Consider the following 17,155-nt stretch of genomic DNA (forward strand, 5'->3'; position numbering starts at 1 on the left):
GACTTTTTTTAAAGAATTATAAAACTTCGTAGATCTTTCAAAATAAAAACAAATGACATAAAAATCAAGCTACAATTAACAGCTATTAAGAAAATCGAAATGCTCTACTTATTAGATTTTTTTTAAGGAAAATAAACATTGGAAAATAAATTCAAAAAAAAAACAAAAGAAATTCAAATAGAAACTAAACTCCTCCATGTAATCAGGAGAGAAAAATAAGCACATATCCTTTCAGATTTTAAAGAAAAGGCAGTTACTTCTGAAGACTGGAAACAAGGGACAAACATGAAATTTTATTGTGAACACCTTCATTATTTCGTATTTTGTTTATAATAACCATGTATCATTCAGAATTCTTAAACATTATGAATATTTTTTAAAGTACCAACATCTGTTTAGCCTTATAATGAAAAGGTAGAGTGAAATCTGATAAAACCAAAACTGCCCGCTCATTAGATATGATAGGGAGGGGGGATAAACAAATAATCAACTTATAATTCTATGTGGACTACTGGATAACACTACCTAAATTATACATAATTCAACCGATTATAAGGGAATACTTTTTGATATCACACAGATGGCTAATCGGAGAAGGCAACGAATGGCACCCCACTCCAGTACTCTTGCCTGGAAAGTCCCATTGACGGAGGAGCCTGGTAGGCTGCAGTCCATGGGGTCACTAAGAGTCTGACAGGACTGACCGACTTCCCTTTCACTTTTCACTTTCATGCACTGGAGAAGGAAATGGCAACCCACTCCAGTGTTCTTACATGGAGAATCCCAGGGACGGGGGAGCCTGGTGGGCTGCCGTCTATGGGGTCGAACAGAGTTGGACACGACTGAAGTGACTTAGCAGCAGCAGCAGCAGCAGATGGCTACTGATTATATCACAAAACAACAATGGGATGGCATGACAAGCAAGCCTTTCCCTTCACTTTGACAAATCAACAAAGGAATTTTCTTCAGATGACTCTGCACTGGAGATATTAAAACAACTGGTGTAAATACAATAAAAATGTTAAGAATCTATTTAGAAGACTACGCTTCCTTTCCTATTATCATTCTTCCTCTTGGGGGGGCGGGCGGCGGAAGCCAGATGAAATGAAATACTGAGTTCTTAATGACCTTAACTCAATCTTTTCATCTCTCAAAGCCCAGCTCAGGTTAGCTGGCCAGTTCTTGGCTGTGTCTGTCAAGGGCACAGATAAGGTTCCCGCGGTGGAAGGAGGAAACTGGATAATACTCCCTTACCAAGAATACATAAAATGAGGAAGAGATAACTGTACAAAAAGGAATTAGTTATTAGAACAAGGAGGCATAAAGGCAACCTGCCTTACATACACACACACTCAACTACACACCACTAAGGTACCTTAGAAATTCAAGTTATCATTTAATTGCAGAACAGAACATACAAATATAATGCTGTGGAAGCGCTCAAGGAAATAACTTCTTTAACAACAGAATCCACTAATTTCATTATCTGAGAATAAAATCCTTAACTAAATCATCCTGGCAGAACTATCCTGATTAGCCCAGTTTAAAAACCAAACATTTTTACAGAGATAGCAGTAGATCACTGACAACTCTTGAATCACAACATTCTAAGCAGTCATCTTCTCACTGATTTAATACAGAATTCTTTAGAATTTTACTTGAATCATTTGTACATACCTTACATCGGACTTCCCTGGTGGCTCAGACAGTAAAGCATCTGCCTACAACGGGGGAGACCCTGGTTCAATCCCTGGGTCAGGAAGATCTCCTGGAGAAGGAAATGGCAATCCACTCCAGTATTCTTGTCTGGAAAATCCCATGGACGGAGGAGCCTGGTAGGCTACAGTCCACGGGGTCACAAAGAGTCGGATACAACTGAGTGACTTCACTAACTCACTCACTCACTACATTGGTATTTAAATATGAAAATTTCTCATGTTTTAAAAATCAGAATAATACATGTTCACTTTTTCAAAAGCTAGCCAAGGGTCTAACGTAAGAAAGGAAAGTCACCCACCTCTCTCTCCATCCCAATTCTATTCTCCCAAGAATCTATTAACAATTTGATGTCTCTCTTCAAATTTCTTTCTATGAACATAAGCTAACTAATATTGTAGCCATTAGCCACATATGGCTATGCTGTTGCTGCTGCACAGTCGCGTCAGTCGTGTCCGACTCTGTGAGACCCCATAGATGGCAGCCCAACAGGCTCCTCTGTCCCTGGGATCCTCCAGGCAAGAATACTGGAGTGGGTTGTCATTTCCTTCTTCAATGCATGAAAGTGAAAACTGAAAGTGAAGTCACTCAGTAGTGTCTGACTCTTAGCGACCCCATGGACTGTAGCCTTCCAGGCTCCTCCATCCATGGGATTCTCCAGGCAAGAGTACTGGAGTGGGGTGCCATTGCCTTCTCCGACATATGGCTATAAAGTACTTGAAATGTGGCTAGTCCAAACGGAGATGTGCTCTAAGTGAAAACTACACACCAGATTTCAAAACCATGGCACCAAAAAATATATCAATAAATTTTAACATTGACTAACACTGAAGTAATATTTTTGAATGATTAAATGTTATTAAAGTTAATTTCATCTGTTACTTTTTTAATGTGACTATCAGAAAACTTTTAACTACACAGATAGCTCACATTATATTTCTATTGGTCAGCACTGGTACAAAGGCTAACAGTGCAGGTTTTGGAGTCAGACTGGCCTTACTGAGTACTACTCCCAACTATACCACCTGCCAGCTATTAACCTTGGACACATGTTCTAACCTCTCTGTACCTACATCTGACTTACACTGGGAATTGAATGAAATTCCTCACATAAAGCACTTACCACATAGCCTGGCACATAGTAAGGACTTAATAAATATTTGATGGCAACAAAGAATAAAACTATAACCTAATTCTTTTAAAATCACTATACAGGATGGCAGCGGGTGATGGGGACGTAAAAAAAATAAAATAAAATCACTATACAGCATCTGTCTCTTCAGAAAAGTCTCCAGATATGTCTACAGGTCACTACTGTGAAGAGCAGGAAGTCTCTGAAAAACCGCATACACCAAGCACTTAACTTCTCTTTTTCTTTCCCCACACCCACCACACACACAAATACATGGATCTTTAACATGGTTACTATATAGATCCTAAACATTCAGATCTAAAAATGAATAAAAGCAGTGTGGTATGGTGGAAAAAAAGAACTTGAAGAGAGATGGGGAAACTCCCTCGCAGTCCAGTGGTTAGGACTCTGGCACATTCACTGCCTGGGGCCCAGGTTCGATCTCTGGTTGGAAAACTAAGATCCCACAAGCTGCACAGTGTGGCCAGAAAAAGAAAGAAAAAAGATGAGCTCAAGGACACATTTACATTTACTTTGTACTTGAGCAAGACTACTTAGCCTTTTTCTCTCAATACCCTTACCTATACAGCTGGGATAACACCAATCCTGCAGAATTGTTAAGATTAAATAGAATACGTTAGAAAAACATCTACCATAGTACCTAGTATTTGGAGAAGGAAATGGCAACCCAATAGTACTCTTGCCTGGAAAATCCCATGGACTGAGGATCCTTGTAGGCTACAGTCCGTGGGGTGAGAAAGAGTCGGACACACTTTCACTTTCACCTAATACTAGGAGCTTAGTAATCATTTCCCTTCTTTCAGAAATCAAAATAAAATGCCAACAATTCAGACACATGCTAATATTGTTAGTACTGAATTGCTTGCCAGGCCATAACTGCCAGAGTCTGTTCATACTCTAAAGAGGTATTTAAAAACATGCTAACTCTATGGTCATCCCAGGTTCCTACATTTTGTCCCTTTAACAAGCAACTGGGGAATGGAACTCTGGAAAGAACAGGGTACCATACATCCCATCTTCCCACCATTACCACCAACTACACACACATGCAAACACACAACAATTTAGGTGAAAATAATCAACTGTATTTGAAATTTTGTTTTCTATAAGTATAAATGAGTACATACTTCACAATTAACAGTTCTATGAATCTGAACCTCCTATGTTTCTAAATTGGGAACAAAACCGCCTCATACCTCAAAAAGCAGAACTCTTATTTCCAGGCTACGAGGGCATATCTCTAAGTGGCTGCTGAGAAACTAACAAGTTTCGACTATAAACAGCTTGACAGTAGGTATAATGATATAGCCAAAGGTGCTGTCCTTCAGATAACACACAAGCACTTTAGCTTTCTGTTGAAAAATCACTTTAAAACTTCAAATGCCAGCTTTAAAAAGCTAAGGATTCCATGAAATCAATAGTCTTGTCATGTTCAAAGCTTTAAATATCTAACAATAGGAAGTTATATTGCTTCTAAAAATTGGTAAAAGCAAATTATATTGGCTCACTGAACTCTAGAGAAAAAATTAATTATACCACATATATAAATTTTTTTAAATAAAACACCTATGAGAAGTTACCACATATATAAATTTTAAAAGAATTTGCTTCCCATAATGTGGTTACTATTTCCCTATTCTGTATTGTATCACTTTTCTTTCTTAACAACATGATCAAGTAAGGAAAACTAAAAGCACACAAAAAAGGAAAATTATGAATTCATAAAGAAATTTTGTTCTATAGTTAATACATACAACTCACCATATAGTATACCCATAGCTCATCAGAGTTGTTTATTCAAAATTAGAGATGCCATTTATGGCAAAAATAGGGAGAAATTCCCACTTTTTAAAAGTTTTTCAGCTTTTTAAAATTTTATTTCTTTACTTATTTTTGGCTGCAGTGTGTCTTCGTTGCTGCACAGGGTTTCTCTAGTTGCAGCGAGCAGGGGCTACACGTTAGCCGCGGCACACAGGCCTCTCATAGCAGTGGCTTCTCCTGTTGCAGAGTACTGGCTCTAGGGTATGTGCGCTTTGGTAGTCACAGCACCTGGGCAGTTCTCAGGCTCCAGAGCACAAGCTCAATACTGTGGCACAGGGGTTAGCTGCTTCGGGGCATGTGGGATCTTCCTGGATCAGAGATCGAAGTCATTATCTCTTGCATTGGCAGGAGGATTCTTTACCACTGAGCTGCCAGGGAAGCCCAGTTTTTCATTTTTTTTTTTAACTCATGCAAACCATTAAAAAAAATGTTCATGGTTCAAAAATAATCTGTCTCTCTTCTCTGTATACAATTAGAGAATGACATCTGGCATTTACAAGACCATTTACTCAATGTCTGTTTCCTCCACTGGGTTGTAAGCAGCATGAGGGAGGGTCATTTCTGTTTCCACTCACCATTATATCCCTCAGCACAATAGAAAGAGGTGCTCCACAAATAATGTGTCAAATAAGACAGAGTGGTCTAAAGATTTAAAGCCCCTCCATACTCACAAACAAACAATCTTATTCTTTGCCTACATCACAATCTCGTCCATAAAGTGTCTTTATATCTTCATCTAAGTAAAGCTACCTAGAACAGTGCTTCTCAAACTATCTTGTTATGAGCTTTTGTGAAATAAAATAAAAACAAATTACTAAGCAAAACTTTCTAAATGCTCATTCTCAGTTGCTTATAGTTACCTGTCTAGGACCAGTAACATAGAAAAGCACTAAATCAGACCCCGCCTCTCATTTATATTTCCTTCATCTGCATTAATTTGTTCATTACAATATTATTACTATAAAGTACAGTGTTGACCTGGACCTTAACCTACAACTTTCTATTTTTTCAGAGGATTACTATGTTCGTGGGTCACTTTTGTAGAACTCAAACCAACACATAATTACACCTATTTTCTCTCTTTGCTTTATATACCTCTCTTCATTAACAACTAGCTGATCTATAGTTTCTCCTTAATCCTTTCATCTCTAATATATAACCCAGATGCTTTCTCTCCTCTGGAATAGTGGAATCCCCTCCTTTATCAATTCTGTCTTCTTAACACATGGAAAGCAAAAATGAAGGGAAATGCCACAAGTTAAGAAAATTTCAAAATGCCTTCTATAATCAACAAAATTACTTCTGCATAGAAACACATCTCAATGGGTCTAATCCAAAATGGGATAAAATTCAATTAGAAACTGACAACAACACAGCATATACTGTGGAATAAGCCTTTTCATGTGGAGATGATACCTAATCACATTAAGTCATAATTAACAGACAAACCACGATTCACCCTGTGAAACTAAGCAAATCTTATTTTATTATTATTTTATTTGCACAATAATGGAAAGAAAATATGAATCACAATGGAATCAATCAACTAAATAAATAACTGTACTTACGTGTTAAGTGAAAGATTCCATCACAGGCACTAATATGAGATAAAAAGGCATTTCCCAGGCCTTGCCCATTGTGAGCGCCTTTCACAAGGCCAGCAATATCCACCACATTTAGAAAAGCAGGAATTTTGCTGAAAAATGAAAGATGACTTTAGTATAAGATAGTACTAAGAACCTCTTTATTAGCCAAATGGCTTTTCCAAACACATTACATAAATTAATTTTTTCCTTTCTAGAACAATGGTTCGGAGAAGGCAATGGCACCCCACTCCAGTACTCTTGCCTGGAAAATCCCATGGATGGAGGAGCCTGGAAGGCTGCAGTCCATGAGGTCTCTGAGGGTCAGACATGACATCACTTTCACTTTTCACTTTCATGCATTGGAGAAGGAAATGGCAACCCACTCCAGTGTTCTTGCCTGGAGAATCCCAGGGACGGGGGAGCCTGGTGAGCTGCCGTCTATGGGGTCGCACAGAGTTGGACACGACTGAAGTGACTTAGCAGCAGCAGCAGCAGAACAATGATTATTAGACTCTCGAATAAAAAAAATGCAAGCAAGAAATAATCTTTTTTAAAAAATAGGACTTTCTTAACTAGGAAAATGAAGGGAAAACATTTTAAAACAGAATAGATGTTTTTATTATGTCTCTAAAAATGAAAACTCACATCATTAATTTTATTATACTGCTCCACTGGCACATGCACACATACACAAAAGCAGAGTGGGGGATGTTTCAGAGCACACTGATACAAGGCCAGTAATGAGCTAACAGACAGCTGACACTGTGTGCCAGGAACTGGACTCAGTGACGTGTATTATCATTTCAAAGTTCAAAACAACTCTATAAGGTGGATGTTATTTATTAAACCCACTTTACAGAGGAGGAAATTGAGCCTTTGAGGAGTTAAGAAATCTACTGCCCCCAGGATCATTCAGGTTAATAGGAATGAAACTGGAATACAGAATATCTAGGTTTGCATTTTTTTAATTTAAATAAAAATGATTTTATTAATACCTCTTATTTTTATGTATTATTTTAAGGATAACTGCTTTACAGATTTTTGTTGTTTTCTGCCAAATATCAATGAATCAGCCATAGGTATACAGATGTCCGCTCCCTCTTGCATTTAATCACCATGTGGGTTTTACAGCCCCACAGTGCATGTAATGATGTGAACCAATTAACAGAATAGTAACAACCTAGTTGTTAACAACTGCAACAGAATGAGACAAGGTCAAGTATCAGTTAACACAAACTAGAAAACAAGTTAACAAAACCAGTCAGCCATGTGAAAAAGGAGATTAAAGCATGAGTAAATAATGCTACTTTCAACATCATATGACAAAGGTGTATGGCATACATATGTATATCCTTTGTCAATTTTCAGAACATGCACTTTTCAGAAGGTCAATTTTACTACGTGATAAAATAAAACATAAAGTTCCACTATTATCTACATGGAAAATGAGTATTTTAAAAATAACTGTTCCATAAAATTTTTTTATACAAATAGAAATAGTTGATAGCTCTTACCAGCAAATCCACAAAAACATACATGAGATATGGTTCAATTTTTGGTGGATACTGTGATTGCCTCACCAGTGGTGTCCTCTGCCCTTCCCTTGGGGACTATATTGACTGTCACTTGGCTAGCCATCCCTCCCCAGTGTAGCCCAGAGCTTTGGAGAAGCTGGCTCTATACCTAACTCTAGAAGGGGCATGTTCAGTTCAGTTGCTCAGTTGTGTCCGACTCTTTGCAACCCCATGAATTGCAGCACACCAGGCCTCCCTGTCCATCACCAACTCCCGGAGTTCACCCAGACTCATGTCCATCGAGTCAGTGATGCCATCCAGACATCTCATCATCTGTCGTCCCCTTCTCCTGCTGCCCCCAATCCCTCCCAGCATCAGTCTTTTCCAATGAGTCAACTCTTCGCACAAGGTGGCCAAAGTAGTGGAGTTTCACCTTTAGCAGCATTCCTTCCAAAGAAATCCCAGGGCTGATCTCCTTGCAGTCCAAGGGACTAGAAGGGGCATGTAATTGGACCTAAATAAGCAGTTTAATCTCATCCTCTAGGCACAATCAATGACCCCAGGACCTCTGCTTTGCCCCACTTGCCTAGAAAGACTTACGGAGAGGTTTGCCAGAGAAGGTAAGAACATTCTTAAATAAAAGCTCATCAGTGCCCTGACAGAGCTTCTAGAAGCAAACCCCTCTTTCTTCACTCTGAACATGGACGACAAAGTATACAATTCCAAGATTGGAGAGGCATCCTATGAATAAAAGGGAAGGCATTGTTATGACCCAGCTGATGAAGAAAGTAAAATGGGAAGGGGAAGAAACTCAGGTCCTTGTTGATACAACTGAAGTGCTGAAACAAACACTAAAATACCATGCTACCTGTTACTATCTCAATAAATCAATTTTCAAATCAGTACTTTCAGTTCAGTTTGGTTCAGTTGGCCAGTCGTGTCCGACTCTTTGCGACCCCATGAATCGCAGCACACCAGGCCTCCCTGTCCATCACCATCTCCTGGAGTTCACTCAGACTCACATCCATCAAGTCAGTGATGCCATCCAGCCATCTCATCCTCAGTCGTCCCCTCTTCCTCCTGCCCCCAATCCCTCCCAACATCAGAGTCTTTTCCAATGAGTCAACTCTTCGCATGAGGTGGCCAAAGTACTGGAGTTTCAGCTTTAGCATCATTCCTTCCAAAGAAATCCCAGGGCTGATCTCTTTTAGGATGGACTGTTTGGATCTCCTTGCAGTCCAAGGGACTCTCAAGAGTCTTCTCCAACACCACAGTTCAAAAGCATCAATTCTTCAGGGCTCAGTTTTCTTCACAGTCCAATTCTCACATCCACACATGACCACTGGAAAAACCATAGCCTTGACTAGACGGACCTTTGTTGGCAAAGTAATGTCTCTGCTTTTAAATATGCTGTCTAGGTTGGTCATAACTTTTCTTCCAAGAAGTAAGCATCTTTTAATTTCATGGCTCCAGTCACCATCTGCAGTGATTTTAGAGCCCAAAAAAATAAAGTCTGACACCGTTTCTACTGTTTCCCCATCTACTTCCCATGAAGTCATGGGACCAGATGCCATGATCTTAGTTTTCTGAATGTTGAGCTTTAAGCCAACTTTTTCACTCTCCTCTTTCACTTTCATCAAGAGGCTTTTTAGTTCCTCTTCACTTTCTGCCATAAGGGTGGTGTCATCTGCATATCTGAGGTTATTGATATTTCTCCTGGCAATCTTGATTCCACCTTGTGCTTCTTCCAGCCCAGCATTTCTTCACAGCCTTGTCTAACCCAATGAAACTATGCCATGCCCGTGGGGCCACCCAAGATGGACAGGTCATGGTGGAGAGGTCTTGAAAGAATGTGGTCCACTGGAGAAGAGAATGGCAAACCACTTCAGTATTCTTGCCTTGAGAACTCCATGAACAGTATGAAAAGGCAAAATGATAGGATACTGAAAGAGGAACTCCCCAGGTCAGTAGGTGCCCAATATGCTACTGGAGATCAGTGAAGAAATAACTCCAGAAAGAATGAAGGGATGGAGCCAAAGCAAAAACAATACCCAGTTGTGGATGTGACTAGTGACAGAAGCAAGGTCCATGCTGTAGAGAGCAATATTGCATAGGAACCTGGAATGTCAGGTCTATGAATCAAGGCAAATTGAAAGTGGTCAAACAGGAGATGGCAAGAGTGAATGTCGACATTCTAGGAATCAGCAAACTAAAATGAACTGGAATGGGTGAATTTAACTCAGATGACCATTATATCTACTACTGCAGGCAGGAATCCCTCAGAAGAAATGGAGTAGCCATCATGGTCAACAAAAGAGTCCGAAATGCAGTACTTGGATGCAATCTCAAAAACGACAGAATGATCTCTGTTCGTTTCCAAGGCAAACCATTCAATATCACAGTAATCCAAGTCTATGCCCTAACCAGTAACGCTGAAGAAGCTGAAGTTGAATGGTTCTATGAAGACCTACAAAACCTTTTAGAACTAACACCCAAAAAAGATGTCCTTTTCACTATAGGGGACTGGAATGCAAAAGTAGGAAGTCAAGAAACATTTGGAGTAACAGGCAAATTTGGCCTTGGAATACGGAATGAAACAGGGCAAAGACTAATAAGAGTTTTGCCAAGAAAATGCACTGGTCACAGCAAACACCCTCTTCCAACAACACAAGAGAAGACTCTACACATGGACATCACCAGATGGTCAACACCAAAATCAGATTGATTATATTCTTTTTTTTTTTAACTGTCCAAAGAATATATATAATGAAAAGCAAGTATCCTCCCCAGATGGAATCTTGGACTCACCCATTAGTGGAGACTGTTAAGTCTTCCTGCATATCCTTCCAGAAATTCTATGTGTACTATAGAAACATAATCATGAACCATATACATAGTGCATATAAAGCCAAAGCATCTTAGAAATTATTCCTTATCAGCACGTGTTTAATTGTTTTACATTGGTTTATACTTGGTTTCATGTTCACTGGTATTCTGAATACTGCTGCAATAAACACATTTGCGTACACACACACACACACACACACACACACACGTTTATATGCCTAACTGCATCTGTAAAATGAATTCTTACTCAACAGAGAAAAAATATTCATACATGAGAACACTAATGTGTATTGATAAATACACTTGATCAACAATTAATAGCATGATTTCTACTTTGATGGAATGAAAATAGTTATAAACATGTTAACAATCTGTGTTAAAATTGGTATAAAAACCAATCTTTCCATAAGCATAGTAAGTCCTTGCTATAATTTACTTGGGAGATTTTTTAAAAATTAATTATAAGGTATACTTTTTAGAGGGATTAGCTTAGAGTTTTGCCCACAAATAGAGAGGGAAACAAAACCAATACAGAATTTTCCCATCCAAAACTGTTGACTGAAGAGATAAATTGTCATTTGTTCATATCAGTTGCTCTCAGCCCTGATTACATATTATTTTTTTTTTTTACTTTATTTTACTTTACAATTCTGTATTGGTTTTGCCATACATTAACATGAATCCACCACGGGTGTACATGCGTTCCCAAACATGAACCCCCGTCCCACCTCCCTCCCCATAACATCTCTCTGGGTCATCCCCGTGTACCAGCCCCAAGCATGCTGTATCCTGCATCTGACATAGACTGGCGGTTTGATTCTTACATGATATTATACATGTTTCAATGCCATTCTCCCAAATCATCCCACCCTTGCCCTCTTCCACAGAGTCCAAAAGACTGTTCTATACATCTGTGTCTTTTTTGCTGTCTTGCATACAGGGTCATCATTGCCATCTTTCTAAATTCCATATATATGTGTTAGTAGACTGTATTGATGTTTTTCTTTCTGGCTTACTTCACTCTGTATAATCGGCTCCAGTTTCATCCATCTCATCAGAACTGATTCAAATGTATTCTTTTTAATGGCTGAGTAATACTCCATTGTGTATATGTACCACAGCTTTCTTATCCATTCATCCGCTGATGGACATCTAGGTTGTTTCCATGTCCTGGCTATTATAAACAGTGTTGCGATGAACACTGGGGTACATGTGTCTCTTTCAATTCTGGTTTCCTCAGTGTGTATGCCCAGCAGTGGGATTGCTGGGTCATAAGGCAGTTCTATTTGCAATTTTTTAAGGAATCTCCACACTGTTCTCCATAGTGGCTGTACTAGTTTGCATTCTCACCAACAGTGTAGGAGGGTTCCCTTTTCTCCATACCCTCTCCAGCATTTATTGCTTGCAGATTTTTGAATCGCAGACATTCTGACTGGTGTGAAGTGGTACCTCATTGTGGTTTTGATTTGCATTTCTCTAATAATGAGTGATGTTGAGCATCTTTTCATGTGCTTGTTAGCCATCCGTATGTCTTCTTTGGAGAAATGTCTATTTAGTTCTTTGGCCCATTTTTTGATTGGGTCGTTTATTTTTCTGGAATTGAGCTGCGTAAGTTGCTTGTATATTTTTGAGATTAGTTGTTTGTCAGTTGCTTCATTTGCTATTATTTTCTCCCATTCGGAAGGCTGTCTTTTCACCTTGCTTATATTTTCCTTTGTTGTGCAGAAGCTTTTAATTTTAATTAGATCCCATTTGTTTATTTTTGCTTTTATTTCCAGAATTCTGGGAGGTGGATCAGAGAGGATCCTGCTGTGATTTATGTCGGAGAGTGTTTTGCCTATGTTCTCCTCTAGGAGTTTTATAGTTTCTGGTCTTACATTTAGATCTTTAATCCATTTTGAGCTTATTTTTGTGTGCGGTGTTAGAAAGTGTTCTAGTTTCATTCTTTTACAAGTGGTTGACCAGTTTTCCCAGCACCACTTGTTAAAGAGATTGTCTTTACTCCATTGTATATTCTTGCCTCCTTGGTCAAAGATAAGGTGTCCATAGGTGTGTGGATTTATCTCTGGGCTTTCTATTTTGTTCCATTGGTCTATATTCCTGTCTTTGTGCCAGTACCATACTGTCTTGATGACTGTGGCTTTGTAGTAGAGCCTGAAGTCAGGCAAGTTGATTCCTCCAGTTCCATTCTTCTTTCTCAAGATTGCTTTGGCTATTCGAGGTTTTCTGTATTTCCATACAAATCTTGAAATTATTTGTTCTAGTTCTGTGAAAAATATCGCTGGTAGCTTGATAGAAAACTATAAAACACTGATGAAAGAAATCAAAGAGGACACTAATAGATGGAGAAATATACCATGTTCATGGATCAGAAGAATCAATATAGTGAAAATGAGTATACTACCCAAAGCAATTTACAAATTCAATGATTATATTCTTTGCAAGCAAAGATGGAGAAGCTCTATACAGTCAGCAAAAACAAGACGAGGAGCTGACTGTGGCTCAGATCATAAACTCCTTATTGCCAAATTCAGACTCAAATTGAAGAAAGTAGGGAAAACCACTCTACCATTCAGGTATGGCCTAAATCAAATCCCTTATGATTATACAGTGGAAGTGAGAAATAGATTTAAGGGTCTAGATCTGATAGAGTGCCTGATGAACTACGGACTGAAGTTCGTGACATTGTACAGGAGACAGGGATCAAGACCATCCCCATGGAAAAGAAATGCAAAAAAGCAAAATGGCTGTCTGGGGAGGCCTTACAGATAGCTGTGAAAAGAAGAGAGGTGAAAAGCAAAGGAGAAAAGGAAAGATATAAGCATCTGAACGCAGAGTTCCAAAGAATAGCAAGAAGAGATCAGTACGTTAAGTGCAAGCAAATTCATCTACATAATGTCTTACACCTAAAACTATCACCCATATGATAGATATAAAGTACAGTAGCATAGATATGAGTGGAAAGGCCCTGAATTTGAAGTAAGAAGACTTCAGCTCTAGCCCTGGTTGACATTAACTATCTGTGTGACCTTGGACAAATCATTTTACCTTCTTAGATTTCCATTTCCTTTTATGAGGAAACAAGACAGGTCAATCTATAGTTTTGAGATTCAGTTTTCTAATGGAAATGAGTTTAATTCTGATCCTTGATTTAAGGCCATGATAAAGGTTTAAACCATTAATACCATATATCAAAAAACAAAAACTTGAGCCCTTATTCAAGGATTTTTTATACAAGTACCAATGATTTTTAAGACTACACTATGTTTTTAGATCATATGAAATTTAGATCATTGTCAACGTCCTGATTATAATGGTTTACTCTGGCAATGCAGGAGAGTGTCTATATTTAGCAAAATAAAAACTGAAGAATTAAAGTGCAGTGTGGCATCATGTCTGCAACTTATTTTCAAGAGTTCAGAGAAATTTGAGTGAAACCATACAAGCATTCTACATATAATTTTTTAGCTTATATATAAAATTGAAATCATTTAAAAATAAAATGTTTTTAAAAAGGATACAGAAGCCAGCTTGAGGAGTCAATGTGAGGGATATAATTTGAGCTACGTCCAATGATTGTAATAGATTAAACAAAGTGAGTAACAGTGATAGGAATAAATACATGAATGAATAAATGAAAACAAGAAAGCTCTTCTTACAGCAGAATGCCATGTAATAAATGAAAAAAAAAATGAAATTACAAAATCATCATGTGACAATCATCACAGTAATAATTTGTCAAAAATGAACAGATGCTAAAACTAGAGGATGAAAGTCAGAGAAGGAAATGAGTTTGGTATATATTTTATAGTTGGAACTCAGGAATTTCTGACAGATTGGATGTGGAGGTGAGGAAAGTAAAGAACCCAGAGTAAATCTTGGCCTTTAACTTGAGCAGCTAGAGAAATAATAGGGGTATTTACTGAATTATAAACGTCTTGAGGAAGCACAAAATTGACACAGGCAGGGTGAAACCAAGAAGTTCATTTTGGGCATGTCAAGTCAGAAGCACCTGTTTAGTCATCTAAGTGTCAGTGTCAAAGCAGTTAAGATATATGTCTGGAGTTCAACAGAGTTCAGGATTGGAGATGAAACCTTGGCATTTATCACCACGTTCAAAATAGTGAAAACCTAAATGCAAACAAAATCCCAACAGTAGGGAAATAGCAAATAAACTGTACGCACATTCATATAACATAGTATTAAGCGTAAGTATTATATTAAAAATCATTTAAGTCTGTATTTTTACTCTAGAAAAATATTAATAATACCTCAAGTAAAAAATATCAAAAGTATGGAGGTTTCTACCTCCAAAGTACTTATATTTATTATATCAAGACAGAAGTATACGTGATTTTTACTCCTCTCTTTATACATTTCCATACTGTGAAATTCCTATAACAAAACTGTATTATCTTTTTTTCCTAATTAAAAATATACTATTTAGGTTGGTACAAAAGTAATTGGTTTTTTGCATTGGAATTGCAACTGATATTGGAATACATTCTTAAATAAATGTGGTTATGCTATAGATCATTTTAATGTGCAATTCTTGCTTTATGATTTTTGCTAATGAATTGTTACTTGCTGTTTCTTTTATATGTATTTTAGACTACAGAAATGATGTGAGACAAAAAAACAAATCCAAGCGTTTTTCTTACTCAAGTTCAAAACGGGCCATAAAGCAGCAGAGACAACTCACATCAACAATGCATTTGGACCAGAAACTGCTAATGAATGTACAGTGCAGTGGTGGTATAAAAAGTTTTGCGAAGGAGACAAGAGCCTTGAAGATGAGGAGCACAGTGGCCAGCCACTGGGAGGTGACAACGCCCAATTGAGAGCAATCATTGAAGTTGATCTTCTTACAACTGCACAAGAAGGTGCTGAAGAACTCGACGTCAACCATTCTACAGTCATTCAGCATTTGAAACAAATTAGAAAGGTGCAAAAGTTTGACAAGTGGGTGCTTCAAGAACTGTCCGAAAATCAAAAACATCACTGTTCTGAAGTGTCATCTTCTCTCATTCTACACAATAACAATGAACCATTTCTCTATCAGACTGTGACAAGCAATGAAAAGTAGATTTTATACAACAACCAGCAATGACCAGCTCAGTGGCTGGACCAAGAAGACGCTCCAAAGCACTTCCTAAAGCCAACCTTGAACCAGGAAAAGGGTCATGGTCACCGTTTGGTGGTCTGCTGCCAGTCTGATCCACCACAGCTTTCTGAATCTCAGCAAAACCATTACACCTGAGAGGTATGCTCAGCAAATCAATGACTCATCAAACTGCAATGACTGCAGCTGCTGCTGCTAAGTCGCTTCAGTCGTGTCCAACTCTGTGCGACCCCATGGACGGCAGCCCACCAGGCTCCCCCGTCCCTGGGATTCTCCAGGCAAGAACACTGGAGTGGGTTGCCATTTCCTTCTCCAATGCAGGAAAGTGTAAAGCGAAAGCAAAGTCACTCAGTCATGTCTGACTCCTAGCGACCCCATGGACTGCAGCCTAACCAGGCTCCTCCGTCCATGGGATTCTCCAGGCAAGAGTTCTGGAGTGGGTTGCCAGTGCCTTCACCCAATGCCTGCAGCAGGCACTGGTCAACTGAATGGGCCCAATTCTTCATGACAATGCCCGACCGAACACTGCACAACAAATGCTTCAAAAGTCGAATGAATTGTTCTACAAGGTTGGCCTTATCTACCATATTCACCCGACCTCTTGCCAACCAATTACCACTCTCTCAAGCCATCTCAGCAACTTTTTGCAGGGAAAATGTTTCCACAACAAGTAGGACGCAGAAAACACCTTCCACAAGTTTGCTGAATCCCAAAGCACAGATTTTTACGCTAAAGGAATAAACAAACTTATTTCTCATTGGCAAAAATGTGTTGATTATAATGGTTCCTATTTTGATTAATAAAGATATGTCTGAACCTAATTACAATGATTTAAAATTCAGGGACTGAAACCACAATTACTGTTGTACCAGCCTAATAACTTGTTTGTTAGAAAAACTTTAAACAACACAGAGAAATACAAGAAATAAAAAATGAAATTCCATTCTAAAAATTCCATTCCTTAGAGATAACTATCAATTAGTTTGTGATCTTTAGATCATACATTTTCCTATGAATACACACATACATGTATACTTTTACATGAGTGGAATCACATAATACAGACTAATTACTCCCTTTACTTCACACTCCCCAGAAAAAAATAACTGCAATGTTAACAATGGATGTATCCTTGCTCACCCTTCTCCAGCCTCTACATTACTTTAAAGTGAAGTCGCTCAGTCGTGTCAGACTCTTTGTCGGACTGTAGCCCACCAGGCCCCTCTGTCCACGGGATTCTCCAGGCAGGAATACTGGAGTGCGTTGCCATTTCCTTCTGCAGGGAATCTTCTCGATCCAGGGAACATTACTTTAATAATCACCCCAAATAATGGCAACCCACTCCAGTGTTCTTGCCTGGAGAATCCCATGGACAAAGGAGCCTGGCAGGCTACAG

At 38.6% G+C, this 17,155-nt stretch overlaps 1 protein-coding gene across 1 annotated transcript in view; it reads right to left on the bottom strand.

Moving 5' to 3' along the window:
• The window catches only part of OLA1 (Obg like ATPase 1), a 170,053-nt gene that overhangs the window by 133,305 nt on the left and 19,593 nt on the right, over positions 1-17,155 (bottom strand). Inside the window, exon 4 of the mRNA XM_040229373.1 lies at positions 6,259-6,386. Coding sequence (XP_040085307.1) covers positions 6,259-6,386 — 128 coding nt within the window. The remainder of the gene's footprint in view (positions 1-6,258; positions 6,387-17,155) is intronic.

Source organism: Oryx dammah, unplaced genomic scaffold, assembly GCF_014754425.2.
Source record: "Oryx dammah isolate SB20612 unplaced genomic scaffold, SCBI_Odam_1.1 HiC_scaffold_27, whole genome shotgun sequence".
Lineage (NCBI taxonomy): Eukaryota > Metazoa > Chordata > Mammalia > Artiodactyla > Bovidae > Oryx > Oryx dammah.